The sequence below is a fragment of the Polypterus senegalus genome, chromosome 6, assembly GCF_016835505.1.
Source record: "Polypterus senegalus isolate Bchr_013 chromosome 6, ASM1683550v1, whole genome shotgun sequence".
Taxonomy (NCBI): Eukaryota; Metazoa; Chordata; class Cladistia; order Polypteriformes; family Polypteridae; genus Polypterus; species Polypterus senegalus.
In genome coordinates this window covers 173,324,106-173,344,329 of record NC_053159.1, presented here as the reverse complement: position 1 = coordinate 173,344,329, position 20,224 = coordinate 173,324,106, and the positions used below count along the sequence as shown (strand labels likewise).

General features: G+C 40.6%; 1 protein-coding gene across 1 annotated transcript in view; it reads left to right on the top strand.

Annotated features, from left to right (window-relative positions):
• Positions 1-20,224, top strand: part of lrp2a (low density lipoprotein receptor-related protein 2a) — a 248,832-nt gene that overhangs the window by 193,583 nt on the left and 35,025 nt on the right. The window contains 9 exon segments of the mRNA XM_039757567.1: positions 3,463-3,591; positions 3,802-3,933; positions 5,280-5,411; positions 9,996-10,139; positions 14,019-14,184; positions 16,461-16,558; positions 16,561-16,588; positions 16,941-17,161; positions 19,129-19,308. Coding sequence (XP_039613501.1) covers positions 3,463-3,591; positions 3,802-3,933; positions 5,280-5,411; positions 9,996-10,139; positions 14,019-14,184; positions 16,461-16,558; positions 16,561-16,588; positions 16,941-17,161; positions 19,129-19,308 — 1,230 coding nt within the window.

Genomic DNA, 20,224 nt, shown 5'->3' with positions numbered 1-20,224 from the left:
TGTTCAGATCCTTATGGTTTCCAATTTTTTCTGCTTCCAACACAACCCCTTCAAGAACTGACCGTTCACTTGCTGCTTAATATATCTCACCTATTGAGAGGTGCCATTGTAATGAGATAATCAATATTCTTCCCTTCACCTGTCAGTGGTTTTGATGTTGTGGCTAATTAATGTGTATTTATAGTGTCTATAAGAAGTATTAACCCCCAGGGAAGTTTTCACTTTTTATTGTTATGCATTGGACCCACTAAACATCGAATCCCAGTGGGTTTAGTTTGTTTTTTTCTGCAAAGACTTGTCATAGAAGACACAGGTTGACTTGCACACCAGCTGGGGTGTATGGTAGCTAACCTAGTCAGAATGCCATGATAAAGGAAAGATATGGATGGATGGGCATGAGTTAGTGGTCCCTTTTCCCCCAGTACACTAGGTGGCAGTGTCCCCCTAGTATGGCTCCCATTTGGACACTCGCAGGGCGGCATGGGAGTTATATTTGCTTGGCAGCCCTATATGGGGTTCACAAGTGCCCTCTAGGGGGAGCTGGTGGGTGACAGGCTTCCCTGTTACAACGATGCTAAGAGGTGGCAATCCTGTCGCCCCAGAAAGTACTCCAGGGTTTAGGTTGAATAGCAGCCGCTTTGTCTTATCCAGCAGTCAGAGTTGGGGGGAGAGTGGAGGTGGAGAAGGAAAGAAACTAAATTGTGACTGACTTACAGTACCAGGTGATAAAAACCTGTAAAAGGTATCTCTCTATTATAAAAAAAAAACTTGGGACGAGACTGCGACGAGATCTTTTGAAGAGAGACACTTTCATGTCCCGTCAAATCATACTTACAACCTTTGGAAGCAAGTCACGTGATACACATGCAGAGAAGGTCAGAGATAATGGAAGTAGGAAAATTCGAAAGTCTCACAAAAATGAGAGTAAAGATTGCATTAGCGCAAAGAAACGGAAAATATTACTCGGTTAAATAATAACAGAACAGCGGAAAGAGATGGAATAGTGTTTGAGGATGTCTGGGGGAGAAGAGAGACAAGGCAGTGACTTTAAAATGTTTGAAACGCCGCACGAAATGCAGATCATGCAGTACGGGATCAGCAGTAATCCAGCAGCTGATCGAGCAAAGAGGAGGTAAAAAAACCAACTGTTATTTGTTTCCCATTGTATCAACGTTTAAGAGGGATTTCAGAAGAGCGACCGCATCTCCTTGGGGTGCATTCAGCCCCTGTCTTTGCAATAGCACATAGCCATAGAGTAAAGATCGCATTAGCGCAAACAAACGGAAAATATTACTCAGTGAAATATTGGAACAGCGAAAAGAAATTGAATAGTGTTTGAGGATGTCTGAGGGAGAAGAGAGACAAGGCAGTGACTTTAAAATGTTTGAAGCGCCACACGAAATGCAGATCACGCCACACAGAAGCAGCAGCAATCCAGCAGCTGATCGAGCAAAGAGGAGATAAAAAAAACAACTGTTACTTGAATTCCATTGTATCACCATTTAAGAGAGGGTTTCGGAGGAGCGACCACGTCTCCTAGGTGTGCAGCCCCCCTTTTCACAATGGCGCGTAGTGCTGGCAGTTTGGGGGGAATATTAGGCAAGCAAATCACAGATCATGTGGCACGGCAGCGGCAGCAGCAATCCAGCAGCTGATTGAGCAAAGAGGAGGTAAAAAAAAGGAATTTGTTTCCCATTGTATCACCGTGTAAAAGCAGGTTTCGGAGGAGTGGCCACGTCTCCTTGGAGTGCGTTGAGCCCCCCTCTTCACATGGTGTGTAGCGCTTAGCAGTGGGAGTGTTTGCCGAGCGAAGCGAGCAGAGGGCGAAGCCCCCTAGTTTTGTTTAAATTAAAACATCTCACCTTGAACCTGTGACTGTGTGGTTTGGTTGTGTCTGGACACAAGCTCTTCAGTGTGAAAGTTAAAACAGATTTCTGCCAAGTGATTTAAATTAATAATGAATCCTATATTTAAACGACTATGCATGCAAGTGTGTGTGTCTGTCTGTCCAGCCTGGAAGTGAGAAGTGGATTTGGGATAAGGGCTCCACCTCAGAGGATACATAAGCGAGACGAGCACGTCAGCAAAACTAAACCTCCGAAGAAATAGTCACTTGCTTAGCAGCTAATACAGAAATGAGGAGAGCGCATCGGCAAAACAAAACCTCAGAAGAGAGACAAAGTCGCTTAGACGCTAATATACAAATGACGCAAGCATGTCTTGCAAAGTGCATCCTCCTAGGAGGGAGATGCCCAGAGAAGTTCCTTTCAATTACCTGACATCTCTACATTTCAATCAATCAATCAATCAATCAATCAACATTTATTTATATAGCACATATTCATACAAAAAAAATGTAGCTCAAAGTGCTTTACAAAATGAATAGAAAAATAGAAGACACAATAAAAAATAAACATAAGTCAACATTAATTAACATAGAATAAGAGTAAGGTCCGATGGCCAGGGTGGACAGAAAAACAAAAAACTCCAAAAGCTGGAGAAAAAAATAAAATCTGTAGGGGTTCCAGACCAAGAGACCGCCCAGTCCCCTCTGGGCATTCTACCTAACATAAATCATCATATTTTCATGGAAGGACCTGATGATGATGGTCACGTAGACTTCTGGCTTTCAGTCCATCATTGTTGGAGCATCATGATGCTTTGAGTAGGTGGTGGTGGCGCAGGCCGCCACCACAAAGAAACCGGAAAAAGAAACAGAAGAGAGAGTAGGGGTCAGTACGGATTTTAGAGCCACCATGAATAGTTATTATGAAGAATTGAACATACAGAGTATCAGTATTAAGTTAAAGTGAAGTTATAAAAAGGCCATGTTAAAGTAATGTGTTTTCAGCAGTGTTTTAAAGAGCTCTACTGTATTTGCCTGGCGAATTCCTATCGGCAGGCTATTCCAGATTTTAGGTGCATAACAGCAGAAGGCCGCCTCACCACTTTTTTAAGTTTAGCTTTTGGAATTATAAGGAGACACTCATTTGAAGATCTAAGGTTACGATTTGGAATATAACGTGTCAGGCATTCCGATATATAAGATGGAGCGAGATTATTTAAGGCTTTATAAACCATAAGCAGTATTTTAAAGTCAATCCTGAATGACACAATTTCAATTTTTTTTTTCTGACAGTTTCAATAGTTTCTAGGACCCCGGTCTTTTTACAGTACTAGCTTACATAGCTTATGTAATACATAAAATCACTGATCCCATACTGTACATATTTGCCTCCTTCAAGTCAGTATCTAGCAGAGTGACCTTTCCCAGCAATTCCAGCCTTGAGTCTCTGGGCAGAGGTCTCAATGAGTTTCCAAGGGGGTGATACTTTTTATAGACACTGCATGCATATATGCTGCATATCCTTATATTGCACCATTTTGGAGAAAACACAGTGCCAAAAAGTAATACCTATGAAGTCTTCCTAACCTCTAATGAATCTCACATTGTCTACCCAGGTAAAGCGCCAACGCAGGGGCCCTGCACTACAGAGGAGTTCAAGTGCACCAACACTCATTGTGTTCTTCTGCAGTACGTGTGCGACAACTACGATGACTGTGGAGATCACTCCGATGAACTTGGCTGCAGTAAGTCACATGGCTGTCCAACCCTATCATCACACCGACCTGCAATGAATCGAAAATGTCCTGTAAAGTTTGTTAACCTTAAAACGAAAATCACCTAAACTGACTTTTTATATTCAAAAATGCTTGCCGTTAAGCTTGATGTGAGAATGCTAATGAGATCCTCATCAGTGCTTGCTTCATTCTGACCGGAGTCTTTTCTTCTCTCCTTAGATCTTGGCACAGGACGCTCTTGTCACGAGAACATCTGTGAGCAGAACTGTACAAACCTCAGTGAGGGCGGCTTCTTATGTTCTTGCCGGCCTGGATATTCCCCAAGTGAAACCGACAGAAACTCCTGTGATGGTTAGTGAGCCAGCCCTGGCAATGCAAAGTGGTGGAGATGAATTGCTGACGTGATTCTTGGTTACAAATGTTCTCTCAGTTTCTGATTATGCTTCATCTCCCAATTTCTATTTCAATGAGATTTTGTGTCATCACTTTTAAGGCACGACAACTATGCTCCTTCTTGTCATGAACAGAACTGACTTTACTTCATTGGTAATTGTAGTCCCCTTCCTCACCAGTAAATAAAAATTAATTTTATATCCTTAAAAATCCCCCTAATCTTAGATCTCCTATGTCCTTCCCCCATACACTGTATGAGAGTCCTGTCTTCAATTCAAAACCCCAAAATTTTGAACATGTTTTCCTGGCTATGATGTGTGCTGCTTTTTATGGAAGTAACAGTTAATTATATTTTATGCAAACAATGTATGCACTTTGCACGTTGTGAGCATATGATTGAGTAACATGAGAATTTTGTTTTTTTTCCTATGGATATTTTTTGCATTATTTGCCTTTGTGCAGCACGGGGTCACCTTTTGGCTCCTTTATATCATAAGATTTTTTTCTTTTGTTCAGCTTGAGGAAATGAGATTAAAAACTTTTCTCAGCGATCACTAAAAACTGCATTAAGTAAGTAACATATAAAAAAACATAATTTTGGGGTGGAGCATTCCTTTAATATTGCATCACTCCAAACTTCCTTTATGTAACTGGAATCATGTGTACCGTGAGATTCTGCTCACATTAATGGAAGTAACTTACCCTCTACTACTAGAGCGCTTTTACTCGCCCATAAAAATAGCCCTAGCTGTAGATTCCACTACTCTGGTGGAGAAATCTTTACATCTTTAAACACTGATTGCCCCCACCCTACACCATTAATGGGTATGGGAAGGCACCTCAGTACAAAGCTAAAATGACCATGATATTCTGGCCTATTTGGTAGAAATATCTCTAATCTTGTGAATGCAGCCTCTGAGGTTTTACCACCAGCTGCTGTCCAATTTATTTTTAAAATATCTGCAGCAAGCACTGTCAGACAAATGCACAGTAATATGTTTTCAATTAGACAGATAGATAGATAAGAAAGGTGCCATATAATAGATAGTTTATGTACATATGGGGGCTTTGCCCCTTGCTCGCTTCGCTTGCCCACAAACGAGCTCGCTATAGGCCAGGAACTTCTATCTCTGCCGGTCACGTTGTGAAGGAGTGGAGCTGAACGCACACAGCTTCTTAAATCGGGAGGCCTTTCTTGAAATGATGTGAAATAAAAGTCATGATGCTGAAAAAGGTTGTGTGATGGAACCCAAGCCCTGCACCCAATACCTTTCTGACATTTCTGTTTCTTCCGCTTCTCCCAGATATCAATGAATGTGAGATCTACGGAACATGTCCTCAAGACTGCAAGAACTCCAAAGGCAGTTATGAGTGCTTCTGTTCAGAGGGATTCCGATCCGTAGGTGAACAACATGGCATTGAATGCGCAGCCACTGGTAAGCAAAAGAGTCGAGACACAAAAGAATGTTCTAATGCAGGGTTTCTCAAAGTCAGTCCTGGGGGTCCACTCTGGTTCCAGGTTTTTGTTTAGTGATAACACTTATTTAACTAGATGGTATTTTTTTCTCTTCTCTTATTCTACATTCACAAAGGCACAGCAGCATGACTTTTACATTTATAAGACATTTAGAAATATTTCTGCTCTTGCTATAGACTTAAAAGCTTAACTGTCATTTGTTGATTTCATTATATTTTACCCTTTCTATGTGCAGCTTGCTCCTTTTGTTGTATCTTAATAATAATGGCAGTTCAAATTTAGCAGAGCAGACAGCCAGGCAAACAACACTGAATCGTGAAAGAAATTAGTGTCAGAACCGCTAAGTAGTAATGGATTAATTACATAATAAGAAACACCAGGAAAAGTAGAATGAAAATCAAGATGAAAATATTGTTAAAGAGAAAAAAAGACATTATTCCCATGTAACTACTTAGGATATATATACTGCTCAAAAGAATTAAAGGAACACTTTTTAATCAGAGTATAGCATAAAGTCAATGAAACTTATGGGATATTAATCTGGTCAGTTAAGTAGCAGAGGGGGTTGTTAATCAGTTTCAGCTGCTGTAGTGTTAATGAAATTAACAACAGGTGCACTAGAGGGGCAACAATGAGATGACCCCCAAAACAGGAATGGTTTAACAGGTGGAGGCCACTGACATTTTCCCCTCCTCATCTTTTCTGACTGTTTCTTCACTAGTTTTGCATTTGGCTACAGTCAGTGTCACTACTGGTAGCATGAGGCGATACCTGGACCCTACAGAGGTTGCACAGGTAGTCCAACTTCTCCAGGATGGCACATCAATACGTGTCATTGCCAGAAGGTTTGCTGTGTCTCCCTGCACAGTCTCAAGGGCATGGATGAGATTCTAGGAGACAAGCAGTTACTCTAGGAGAGCTGGAGAGGGCCATAGAAGGTCCATAACCCATCAGCAGGACCAGTATCTGCTCCTTTGGGCAAGGAGGAACAGGATGAGCACTGCCAGAGCCCTACAAAATGACTTCCAGAAGGCCACTGGTGTGAATGTCTCTGACCAAACAACCAGAAAGACTTCATCAGGGTGACCCAAGGGCCCCATGTCCTCTAATGGGCCCTGAGCTCACTGCCCAGCAGCATGCAGCTCGATTGGCATTCGCCATAGAATACCAGAATTGGCAGATGCACCACTGGTGCCCTGTGCTTTTACAGATGAGAGCAGGTTCACCCTGAGCACGTGACAGAAGTGAAAGGGTCTGGAGAAGTCATGGAGAACATTATGCTGCCTGTAACATCATTCAGCATGAGCAGTTTGGTGGTGGGTTAATGATTGTCTGGGGAGGCATATCCATGAAGGGTCACACAGACCGCTACAGGCTTGACAAAGGCACCTTGGCTGCCATTAGGTATCAGGATGAAATCCTTGGACCCATTGTCAGACCCTATGCTGGTACAGTGGCTCCTGGTGCACGACAATTCCTGGCCTCATGTGGTGAGAGTATGCAGGCAGTTCCTGGAGGATGAAGGAATTGATACCATTGACTGGCCACCACACTTTCCTGACCTAAATCCAATAGAACACCTCTGGGACATTATGTTTTGGTCCATCCAATGCCACCAGGTTGCACCTCAGACTGTCCAGGAGCTCAGTGATGCCCTGGTCCAGATCTGGAAGGAGATCCCCCACAACACCATCTGTCATCTCATTAGAAGCATGCACCGATGTTGTCAGGCATGTATACAAGAACACAGGGGCCATACAAAGTGCTGCATACAATTTTGAGTTGCTGCAATTAAATTTTGGCAAAATGGACTAGCCTGCCACATAATTTTTCACTCTGATTTTTGGGGCGTCTTTGAATTCAGGGCTCTGTAGGTTGATCATTTTCATTTCCATCAAACGATGTGGCATCCTTTCGTTCCTAACACATTACCCAGTCTATATCAGTATAGATATCCAGGAGGATTTCTTTTTCCCATTGAGATCTGATGTGTTTTCAAAGTGTTCCTTTAATTTTTTTCAGCAGTTTATATATATATATATATATATATGTGTGTGTGTGTGTGTGTATGTGTATATCATCCAGTTGACGCTCAGAACCGGCCGACTCTATTTAATTAACAAACAATAAAGACTCACTAATGTGCTTGTCTTATGGTCTTGTATATTTGTTATCATCCAGTTGATGAAATTCTGTTTAATTTAAAAAGCAACAGGGGCGCGGTGGTGCTCAAACATCAAGAACTTTAAAAATAAAAATAAATTAACAAACAATGAAGACACTAATATGCATGTTTTGTGGTCTTGTATGCATGCTATCATCCAGTTGGCAGTCGGAACCGGCCAACTGTATTTAATTTGAAAAGCGGTGGAGCTCAAACATAAAAAATGCTAGCAGTCACCTTCAGTTCGCCCTCTGTTGGTCGTTCCGAGTGTCAACTGGATGATAACATGCATACAAGACCGTAAGAGCACCACCCACCCTACCCAGAAGGGGTGGGTTAGGGTTGATTTCACCCTACAGTTTTTTTAGTCAACCAATGAGAAACATATACCAAGTTTCATGAAAATCAGTCCAGCTGTTCCGAATCGATGACTGGAACATACATACATACACACATTAACGTTTATAAATATAGATACTAGGGGCCTTCGCCCCCTGCTCACTTCGCTCGCCAACCCCTGTGTTTGGTTAATCGGATATACAATTTTAATTTTTTTTCTTTGGAATTGTTTCAATTTCATTATTTGTACTTTTACTTTAAAGCTTCATTAAAAACAATATTTTTTGGAGACACATTGTGACAACGCAACGTATAACTGTCTGTGTGTGACTATTGTTTCTGTTTCTCTAATAAATAATCCAACTTTTTCTAATGTTTGTCCCTGTGATTTATTGATTGTCAATAAAAATTTTAACACGAATGGCATATCACGATCTCCTTTGGTGTGTACTGTTACTCCCGGAATATATACATTACCTTTCCTTTTACATGTTAAAATTTGCATCGCTTCTCCGTGATCATAAATATACACCTGGCCGAATTGTGTATTCTTTGAAATTCAACTTGTCGTTGCTTTAACTGTTTCAGGACCACAGATTCTCATAGCGTATGGTCTATTATTGTGTAAATCTACGTTTTCTGTACCTTTCTCTGCATGTGTATCGTGCCATTGTTTGTTTGAGCCTTTCGAATTACACTGCTTTCATAATCTCTTATCTGCTTTTTTTTCTCTCCAACACCTTTGGGTGTCGATTCTCTGTATTGTCCTTATACGCTTTATATGTGTTGAGAGCACAGGATGTGTGTGCACTATGTGCTTTTACACAACTGACTGTTTTTTGATGGATGTGCTCTTATATGATATCTGTTGTAAGTAGGGGGTGTCTTGCAAGAATCTCATGTCCTGGGACCGTCTCTTGGCACCAGATCTCATGTTTACCGTCCCCGCGAGGCGCTCCGTGGCAAGTCTTTTTTGTCTTGTGGGTCTTTTAAATGTCTTTCGAGAACTTCCGAGAAAATCACGTATCGTTGCCTTGCTTTTGCATTCCAGGATTTCTTTTTATAATAGAGAGCTATAAATTATATATTTTACCAAACTTAGCTTTCTAATTTCTTTATTGTTGCCAAAACACAGAATCTGGGAAATAACAATTCACTTAATTAGCCTAGGAGTCTAATTAAAAACAGAAGCTTTTTTATATTTATTTTACAGCGGCATGTTCTTGACATCATCAAGTGTTGCACCAGGTGACAATGCATCATTTGGGTTCTGAGTACAAACTACACAAAGTGAAATTAGAGATAGTAATACAAAGGACACACGTCAGTGCAGAGTGGACAGTTTGGTGTTGAAAATCCTGTGGATAGAAGATATTGCCCAGCAAGATGCTCCAATGCCTTCTACCAGATGGCAGGCAATGCTTGTAGCCCTGCAGATGCAGTCTTTCTCAAAGATGTCCTGAATAGATGGGAAAGATGTCCCGATCATTTTTTTTGGATGTGTTCCCTATCTGTAGCAGGTCTCATGCCTGATACAGCTACAGCTGGTATTCTCCATAGTGAGGATCAGGGAAAAAAAAAAACGAGGCAGGACAGTTTAAAGTGCTGAAATCTCTGACAGAATCCTGTTTGATAGCAACAATACCAATACCACACCATTCCATTTTCAACTCCAACTTAACCCTGAGTAGGGTCGCAAGGGGCTGTAGTCTACCCAGCAAGCATAAGGGCGCAAGGCAGAAATAATCTCTGGACAGGGTACTGGTCCATAACAGGGTGAGCACACATACACACACATACTAATGCCAGTTTAGTGTTGCCTGTCTAGCTAACCTGCATATTTTTGTAGCGTAGCAGGAAACCAGAGCACCTGGAGGAAACCCATGCAGACATGAGAAGAACATGCAAACGAGTAAAGCAACACAATAACACTCATTTAAATCACTGGCCAGAGTCCAGTAAACAACTGTACAACACTGCTAATGACATAAGTTCTAATTTATCTCTGTATTTCTCTCCATCCTTCTCTCCTGGTTACAGGAAATCCGCCAGTGATGCTTTTACCCGATAGTGTCCGTATCCGCAGATATAACCTTTCTTCAGAGCAGTACTCAGACTACGTTGATGATGAGGACCATATCAGGGCCTTGGATTATGACTGGGACCCAGAAGGAGATGGCCTCAGTAAGTCCCACTATTTTTATGTGTGCATATTTGTATATTGTGGTCAATGTGGCACCCACTAGTGGCTAAAAGGTGGAACTGCAATGTTGTCTTTACCACGTCTTGCTGTGTGACCCTGAGGAGAGCCCTTTTTGTAATGTAGAATGATGGAAACTATTAAAAGTTACACTTTTGAACGACCACAGACCCCAAGAGGTGTATTATCTCAAGGAATAATGTTGACTGGGTTTTATGTTTTTCTCTTCTCCTCTGTCTCAATTATCAAAACTGTCAAGAAAAAAAAATGACAAAAATGTGGAAGCTGATCATTGTCAGTTATATTGATTACTGCAATTTGCTCACGTTGTTGCATCTGTAATGCAATTTTTGCATTAATAAATAAAAACAGATGATTTTATAACTTTCAATAATACTTTGTAAACATGTGCAAGCATTTTGAACATGTGTGCTCAATGAAAAGTGCCATATACAAAAATGAAATTAAATTAAAAGTTTGAGTTGTAAGAAGCTCTAGATGAAAGTATTATTTTAAACAGCTGTTTTGTCTTGATAGAGCTCTATATTGCTCTACTTTCCCCTTTTGTATTATTAATATGTAGCCTTTGTCAGAATGCCTCAAATCTCACAGACTTACCACAGTTGATAAGGTATTGTACTTTGTAACTTCTCCCCACCTTCCCTTCTACATTTATAGCCTCAGGCAATTAGGTATAGTAAAAGACAAACAGAAGTTAAGTTAAAATCAGAATAATGTATTATTGCTAATATTCATAAATAATAACCGTAATTAAGTGCATTTGAATACTGGCAACCATACAACCTGATAAATGCTGATGTGTTGTTTCAGGTGGCACACAGACTTGTTTGTTACTTCAAATGTTTCTACTTAAGTCCTCTTTTTTGGTCAGCTTTCTTCAGAACAGGCCACATGCCTGTCTCAATATGGATGTCGAGCTGTGCACTTCAATGTGTTGTCCTTTTCAGTTCATGGTGTGTGAGATGGTCTTTCATCAGTTGGTCAGAGAGAGAGAGTGAGGTAAAGCAAGCAAATTTATAGATTTTCTGTCCAACCCCTACAGCCAATAGGGTATCATGGCTTATGATACAAGCCAATCCCAAACAGCCATACTTCAGACCATTGGGGCACAGTATACCTTCACACCTACCCCCAAAACCATGTGTTAAGGTGAAGCTTGCTAGTTGGGCAGTCTGGCTTACCTGTGGGGGTTGACTGAGAGACTCCAGCAGAGAAACATTTGCCAAACTTGTTTAAGGCACTTCCCCTAACCCTGTTGTATAATTCACTATCCTGACTTAGACCTAGGGGGTAATCATGGATGCTTCTCATTAATGAAATACTAATATTATATTGCTTTGCTTAAGTTACAAATAAAGACATACAAAATATTTATCAACTTGTATGCCAAATTTTACACCACAACAGCCAATGTGGTCTAGTAGCTAAGGCACTGAATCTTAAAAAGCATGAAAACCAGTTCAGTTCCCATTTACCATTAGTTGTGTGATGCTGAGCAAATCGCTTAACCTGCCAGTGCTCCAAAATAAACGTAAGCAATCATTCTGCATCCCAATCATGTAAGTCAAGTCATTTTCTAACCCACCTAATCCATACCAGGGTCCAGTGGGAGCTGGAGCCTATCTCAGCTATCATGGGGCACAATGAAGGAACAACCACTGGATAGGGTGCCAGTCCATCACAGGGCAAACACACATAAAGCCCCCAACCACACAAGAGGGCCAATTCAGTATCACCAATTCACCTAACCTGCATGTCTTTAGACTATCGTCTCAGTGGAGGTGGGCCTCATTAGCATTACCTGAGAATATGATAATGCACATACATTCATAGACTATAAATTTGTCTGCCACCATTTTGTATTTTGCTGGAGTTACAGATTTTACTGTATGTGACTACACTGAAAAATGAGGCAATGACGGGTAATCGTCATTTTTTAATCCAGCTTTAGTATCTCATCACAGGTTTGCACAGTAGGTTTATAAGGTCATTACAGAGTACAGTGACATTGTAACTTGCGTGTGCTTATCAACTCTCCAGTGCCATGATTAGTCAGTATAACTCCCTTTCCTCAAAATGTCTGTCTTCCTTGCCAAAGAAATCTGAAAAGCACATTTGTCAACATATCCTAGCAGGTACAAATTATATTCCAAATGTGGGAATGCCTTCTGTTACTTTTGCTCCTTCAATAATGCCAAAAATGGACCAATTTAGAATGAACCTATGTGCACATTATCAGGTGTAACCAGTAGGGTGCTCCACTGAGCCCCAAACTCCAGACACAGTCACACCCGATCTAGTCACAGGTTTAGATATAGTCCCTTTTTATTAACTTCACAGATAAAATAAAGACCACCAAGGTAACTCTTTCTTCACACTCCTCCCATTAAGCCTCGTCCACTTCCTCCTGACTGACTGCTTGGTCAGGATGACACAGCTCTTTTATTTTTGACACAGCAGTACTTCAAGGGCTAGGACACGGTCCGTAGGTCAGGAGTCCCACAAAGTAGGGATCATATCCCCCTCCAGCGCCCCCTGGTGGACCAGGGCTGCATTCTTGAACTTCAATACCCATGTATTGCTCTGTCGGTTTCCAAAGAGGACCTGAATCCCAGGGACACTGTCCTCTAGCGTAATAGTACTTGAATGCTGGTGCTCCCCCCATACTGGCCACCATGCCAAAAGATTCTTGTTCCTAACATGTGTGAAAAGAAGAACTTGAGATAACATGCTCATAAAGGTTTGGGGTGTTAGCCCCATGCACTGTCAGGTCCAAAATGGCCTTTCCTGGCTTATGCATTCAAAAAATGAATCATACAGAGAACAACATCACAATGAATGAGAGACTTTTAGATAGTAAGACTGGCAGGAAATTGAATACAGAGGGAATGCTGGGAAGAAGGTCGAGTGGAAATGACGTGGAATGTTGAGGCCGGAAGTGCAGTCGTCAGGTGAGGTCGGAAGTGATGGATTTGTTAACAGGTGTGTGGAACCGTCTGCCAGTCTTCCAACGTGCATTTTATTCTTCACTTTTTCTGTTGAACGAGAGAAAGAGAGAGACACTAATGCCCTGTAAAGACCCTGCTTCCTTTGTGCTATCCTGCCTCATTGAGCACGTTAGCTGCTCTCCAAGCGCACATGTTTGACACATGTCAGAGAAGCATGTCCTTCTGCATCCTGGCCGGGAAATGAATCACCCTATGAGATGCCCATCCATCTCCAGCGACACTCACACAGGATATTAGTCAAAATTAGCATATCCAGAGAAAAAAGCACAGACACTGGAATAATGTGAAAAACTCCACACAGACAAAGGGAAAACCAGAAACGCAGCCCATAGTGTGAGAGTTACTGACACAAAGTTGCTAAAAAGGAAACCAATATGCTTCAGTCCGTTGTAATATTAACATTCCATTAATTAAATAACATCTGAATACAATACAATAAAACCCAGGCTGTGCAGCTTCACTTCTGGAGGTCTGATTTGAATGTGGGTTTCCATGTTCACCCAACCTTTTTTGTCAGTGGGTCCTGTTCTCCTATTCATCGCATTGCAGAGTGTTATACTCAGGCAGTGCACGCTTACACAAATACACACCTTTTGGATGTGGGATGAGACTGGAGCTCCTGCAGAAAGCCCAAATTGAAACAGAGAAAATATGTGAACTCCACCCAGACTTTAAACCCTGAGCCTGGTGGCCTCCAGAAGCTCAACTGCTTGTCCGTGATTAAAAACCCTTCATTTTTTGCTGATGTGAAACACATAGAGCAGAGGTAATGCCATTTTGATGATTGCACCATCCAATCACTTGGAAACCCAAATCTGTCTTATTTTTTTTCAGGCATTGTCTACTGGACTGTAGGAGGACGTGGCTCACAGTTTGGGGTAATCAAACGAGCTTACATGACCACATTTGATGATCGTGGCAGCAACCCAGTGAAAAAAGTGGATCTGAACTTACGCTATATTTCAAACCCTAACGGCATTGCTGTTGATTGGGTTGGGAGGTAAGTCATTCTAGGCACCCATTTTGGCTTAGCTAGAGAGCCATTTTTTTCCTTTCTTTGTTCAGTTCATTGTGTTATGTTTTGTCATGGTAAGGAAAATTAATTCAGCACTAAGGCCACACGAAACCAACAGCTATTTATATATGAACACAAAGTGCCGAGAAAATTAGACAAACTACTAAAACAATCGAGAAACTTAATTATTGTAGAGCGCCATCTAGTAACCATTTGTGGAGACTTCCGCAAACAGTTATTACTAAGTGAGTTACTGGTTTGCATCAGGTCCGCCAGATGTAAAATGAAAATAAAAATAAAATTATGAAAATTTTGTAATATTTCGCACATGCAGCAAATATTTATGTGTGCAGCAAGCTGCTGGAAATGTTCTACCAGTCCATAATAGTCAGTGTGTTGTTCTACGCCTCAGTCTCCTGGGGAAACAATTTGAGCTCAAATGAAGTACAATGCCTGAACAAACCTATCAAGAAAGTCTGCTCCATCACAGGGCAAACCATAGACACACTGGAAACTGTTGTGGAAAAGAGGATGGTGGCAAAATTAGATGCCATCATAAAAAATTCCCCCATCCCCTCCAAGAGGTGTTGCCATGGAGCAGTTTTAGCCACGGATTAATTCTACCACAGTGCTCTAAGGAACACCTCTGCAGGTTTTGTCTGCCTACTGCTATCAGGCAATTTAATGCTTCCACCCGATATGCTCATTAAATTTAATTGTATTAATTTATTTATTGATTGATTGGCTGTATTATTTGTCCTATAAATCTGTATTCTTGATTTTTTTGTTTCTGTTGCTGAATGCATCTACATTTCCCTATGGGATTAATACAGTTTATCTAATCTAATCTAATCCTAAAATTTGTTTTTGGTCTCACTAGTATTTGGACTTGGTCTTGTCCCCCTTTAAGACTTGATCTCGACTAGTTGCAGTCTTGGACTTGTCCTGGACTTGACAAAGGCGAACTTGACTTCAGCACTAACATGTATATCTCTCTATTTTTAAAAAAATCTTGGAAGGAGACGAGATGTGACACATGTCCCACGAGACGAGTCTTTGTGCCAAGAGATTTAACCACACCTGGGGTCAGAAATAAAAGACAGTAGATGACAAAGTAGAACGTTGTAAGGAATTCCAAAATGTTGGCGCAGTATACATGCAGAGCAGGTTAGAGATAATGGAAGCAAGAAAATTCGAAAGTCTCAGAAAAAGGATAGGAAAGATCGCATTAGCGCAAACAAATGTAAATTATTACTTGGTGAAATAGCGGAACAACGAAAAGAGATTGAATATATTGTTCAGATTTAAACTTTAAGTCAGAGATTTGTAGATTGTTTAATTCGTGTTGCCAGCGAGAATTAAAAGATTCCAAAAACGTTGGCGCGGTATGAAGTCCCACGAGACAGTGATTTTTCCCATTAGATTCTTTCAAGTTACACCCTACTTACAACCATTTTCAAACAACACCACGGTCATCTAACCTCAGTCGTGTGAATGCTTTTGTCAGACACAGTTCCTGTGCTCTCAGCTCTTAAAAATGTTATTAGGACAAAGAAGAAAGAGCAGGGACAAACATTTGAAAAAGTCATTTTATTTACCAGAGAGAAAGAAATGATATTCACTCACAGGAAGTTATACGTTATGTTGTCACCATGTAAGCCCAAACACAGAATCAAAATTCAATGTGATCTTGAAAAAAAGTTCATTCCAAATATTGTTTTTACTAAAGTTTTAAAGGAAAAGTGAAAATAATGCATATGCAACATCCATCTATCTTCTAACCTGCTGCATCCGAATACAGGGTCACGGGGATCTGCTGGAGACAATCCCAGCCAACACAGGGCACAAGGCAGGAACCAATCCTGGGCAGGGTGCCAACCCAGCGCAGGACACACACAAACACACCCACACACCAAGCACACACTAGAGCCAATTTAGAATCGCCAATCCACCTAACCTGCATTACTTTGGATTGTGGGAGGAAACCCACGCAGACACGGGGAGAACATGCAAACTCCACGTAGGGAGGACCCGGGAAGCAAACCCGGGTCTCCTAACTGCGAGGCAGCAGCGATACCACTGCGCCACTGTGCCGCCCCGCATATGTAACAATTCCCATGAAAATAACAATGTCACGGGTGATTTGTTGTAGACATCTTTAATTCTGCCAAATAACACTGATACAGTGCCGAATAGCATGTTACTGTGTTTATGCCTTCTTTCTTTTCAATTTGATCTAATGTGCAACTGCTCTCTATTAGGCACATTTACTGGACTGATGCTGGAACAAACAGAATTGAAGTAGCCAAACTTGATGGAAGATACAAAAAATGGTTGATATACTCAGAGCTGGATCAGCCCCCGCTATCGTTGTCAACCCAAAAGTTGGGTAGGTGCATCTAAGCATGTATATTGTTTCCATGTTTTGTCTGCCCCATGCTATTAAGAGGTAATATTAAAAAAAATTAGAGGAGCATCTCTCCTGTATGTATCTGACAGTATCTCATGTGTATGACTTAGTAACTTGATCATACAAGATACCGTCTCACCTAAGTGAAAATAAGTATTGAATTTTTGGTTGGAGGAGCGCATAGAATATAATAATACAATTATCATTGTAAAAATGCCTAGGAATTATTTGAAATCTTTATTACAGCACAGCATTAGCCAAAGTGGAATACACTTGAAACTATCAATCAATAACTACTTTGAATTCAGTAATGTTTAAATGCCCCTTTCAGAACCATGTACTGGACAGACTGGGGCAGACAGCCCAAAATCGAATCTGCTTGGATGGATGGACGAAACCGACTGGTCCTAGTGGATGACGATATCGGCTGGCCCACTGGCCTCACTATTGACTACTTAAATGGAGATCGGTTGTACTGGAGTGATGCCAAAGACAACATGATAGAATCCATGAAGAGTGACGGGAGTGACAGAAAAATAATTATCTCTGGAGGTAAACACAATGTATTAAACGTGATGACAGCATGGGCAGGGCAGGGCAGGGCAGGGCAGGGGCTTGAGTGGCAGCAGGGAAGGGGAGCATATTTCTTTGATGATCCATAGGACAATTCCATTATGATTTGGTTTCCTTTTTCATATTTACCTAGATTATTATGCGACTTTTTTGCTGTAAGGATGTTGACATGTGCCAAATCTAATCCTAGTCCTTAAATATTTATTTGAAATGTGTTCAACAATGTTTTTGACACCAAATTGTATGGTGTAAGGTGTTGGTATTCTTTGTAAATTGTTGGTTACTGACCCTGAGAACTGGGTGAGCATCATCAATTGTGCAGCAATATAAAAGGTCATCGCCTTGCACTCTCAGGTCATCAATACTTCACACGTGGTGTGCTCTGCTTTAGGCTCATTTTGACGTTCCAAATTACAGATTTCTTGTTTTATTTTTCTCAGCCTATACTTTTTGACTTCTGATTGGGCTTTGGTAAAAGATAGGACCAAAATTTACTTGATTTAGATTTATGTTTCATCTTCTGATCCCTTTTTAAAAAATATTTTTTCTTTAATACTAAAGACATAACAAATTTGAGAAAAAGGGAGAAGGCTTTAATAGTAAAACATGTAAATCGAAACCTCACGCAACAGTTACTTCTGCTTGCTTTGGACTCAGTGGTGCTAAAGAGTGTGATGGTGAATATCAGAAAGTGGTGGAGATTTCTGATGCCAACTGTGTTTACATTGCAGCGGACCTTCTGCTTTACCATTTAATGACCTGCTTCTGCCATCCAAGCTCTTAACAGCTAAAGCCACAGTGCTGATCTGTGATAGAGTGGAGAATTGGTTCACAATGACCTTAATCTAAGTGATGAAATAGCCATTTTAGTAGGTCACACAGTGTTCAAGTGCATATGTTTCACTGAAAGATACCATGTGTATATGGTGAGCATCACCAATTGTATGACAATATGAAAGGTCATCTCCATGCCTGAATTTCAAGTTTTTGTCTGCAGATTGCCTATCTACAGTATGTATGATGCGATTAGTCTACTTGAGACATGCCAATCCTAACTGAGAACATTCTCCACATTTAATTTAACAAATATTCCTTAGCACCACAGTACAATTTAAGAATTCAGCCAACAATAGAGCACTAATGGGACCCCTGATTACCATAGGGTGTTTCACACACTGCTGTTAATGATACTGTATTACTAGGTATGGCTGATGCATGTGTAGAAGGTGTTCACTTAAATTATTCTGCAATAAACACGGTGGTCACAATTTTCAGATGTATTGTAGCTTAGGTCCATGCTGGTTGAGTTTAATCTTGTGATGTCTCACAAGGCTGGATTTAGCCATCATGTTAAATGACTGAAAAATTAAAATGTGTAGTGTTTTATTTGGCATCAGCCGTTCTGATTCTGTGTTATGTGTGCCATGTCCTTGTCTTCTCAGTCAGGTTTTGTTATCTTCATTTACATGCACTGACTTATATAAAGCCTTAGAAAAATTCAGGATCATAAGCTGAATTTCTCCTCATAGTCTCGTCAGTGCCATTCATTATGTTGTACTTTGCTGTTTCACAAATAAATAACATAAGAAAACCTTTAAAGTTTATTTCTCAACAAGAAGATAAGAAATTTGACAAGCAAGATGAGACCATTCAGTCTATCAAGCCTGTTTGTTTAGATAATAGCTGAACTGTTTCTGCAAATTCAGGATCACATGTCAGCTTCTAAATGGATTACATCAGACTCATGTCTACTGCCCATAAGTGATATAATTGAGACACACTTTGATGAGCTCTGTGATCGGGTATAAGTAATTGTGTCTCAACCCTGAACTAGAAAAGGAAAGAGGGAAGCAGAATATGGCCAAGACAAACTGTTATTGAGTTTCTAAGTTTTACAAACATGTTATGATTTCATAATACATGCCACCTTTTTCACCTCACTGTAGACATTGGCAACCCATACAGCCTAGATGTTTTTGAAGGACATGTCTACTGGACAACTAAAGAAAGTGGAGAAGTCTGGAAAAAAAATAAATTTGGAAATGGAGAAAAAGTCAAGGTGCTGACAATAAACCCTTGGCTGACACAAGTCCGCATCTACCAGGAACACAGATACAACCGCACAGGTAATTCAATTATCATAAACTATACCCTTGTGCTAAATGTGAATTTTGGAGTGAGTGTTAGGAGGAGGAGGAGATCACAGATCATGAGGTATGTTCTGTTTCCAATTGATCTTGTGTAGCGTTAATATAAGAATATGAATGAATAAAAATACAGAATACAACATAACATCGCAACCATTCTCACAACGTCTTCATCCAATTTATGTCCATGTGAATGGCCAAAGCCTATCTCAGCAGTACCTTGGGTGGAGTTCTAATATGCTCCACTAAATACAATATGTGGCCTCTCCAGCCCTGAATTTCCATAAATCCTAGAGGTGATCGTTCACTTTGGTGACACTCCTTGACTTAGCCAGTTTTTCAGAAGACATAACCAAGGAAAAGAAGAAGAGAAAAGGAAAAAAGCAACTGAAATATGTTTCCCATCTAGCTATTAATATTAGTTAAAGCACAGTAATTTGTTACAAATTTATACAAATAAGTCAGAGCTTGGAAAGGATCTGGTTTATTGTATAATGGTGATGTAAAAGGTAAGAATTATCATAAAGATGTAAATTCCAGTCTGAAGATACATGGAAGCAGCTCTTCAGGTCTGGATAATCCATAATACCTGGTCAGTCTGTTGTATGTTATGCCGACAGGTCCGGATAATCCGTAATAAATGGTCAGTCTTTTGTATGTTATGCCACTAAGTAATCATCGTGGTGCACACTTCGGTCCCGCCCTGTCTTTGTTATTAGTGGCCAGTCTCATCCTTGTTGCATGCCCATCTGCTCCAATCTTCTGCTTGCAGATCAAGCATAGTTTCATTTCTAAACCCATGTTATGTCATTTGGGGCAGCTCCACCTTTACAGCGCAGTTAATCAGTTCAAACACCACTTAGCTGATAATGTTGGCTCTTTACAATAATATTTA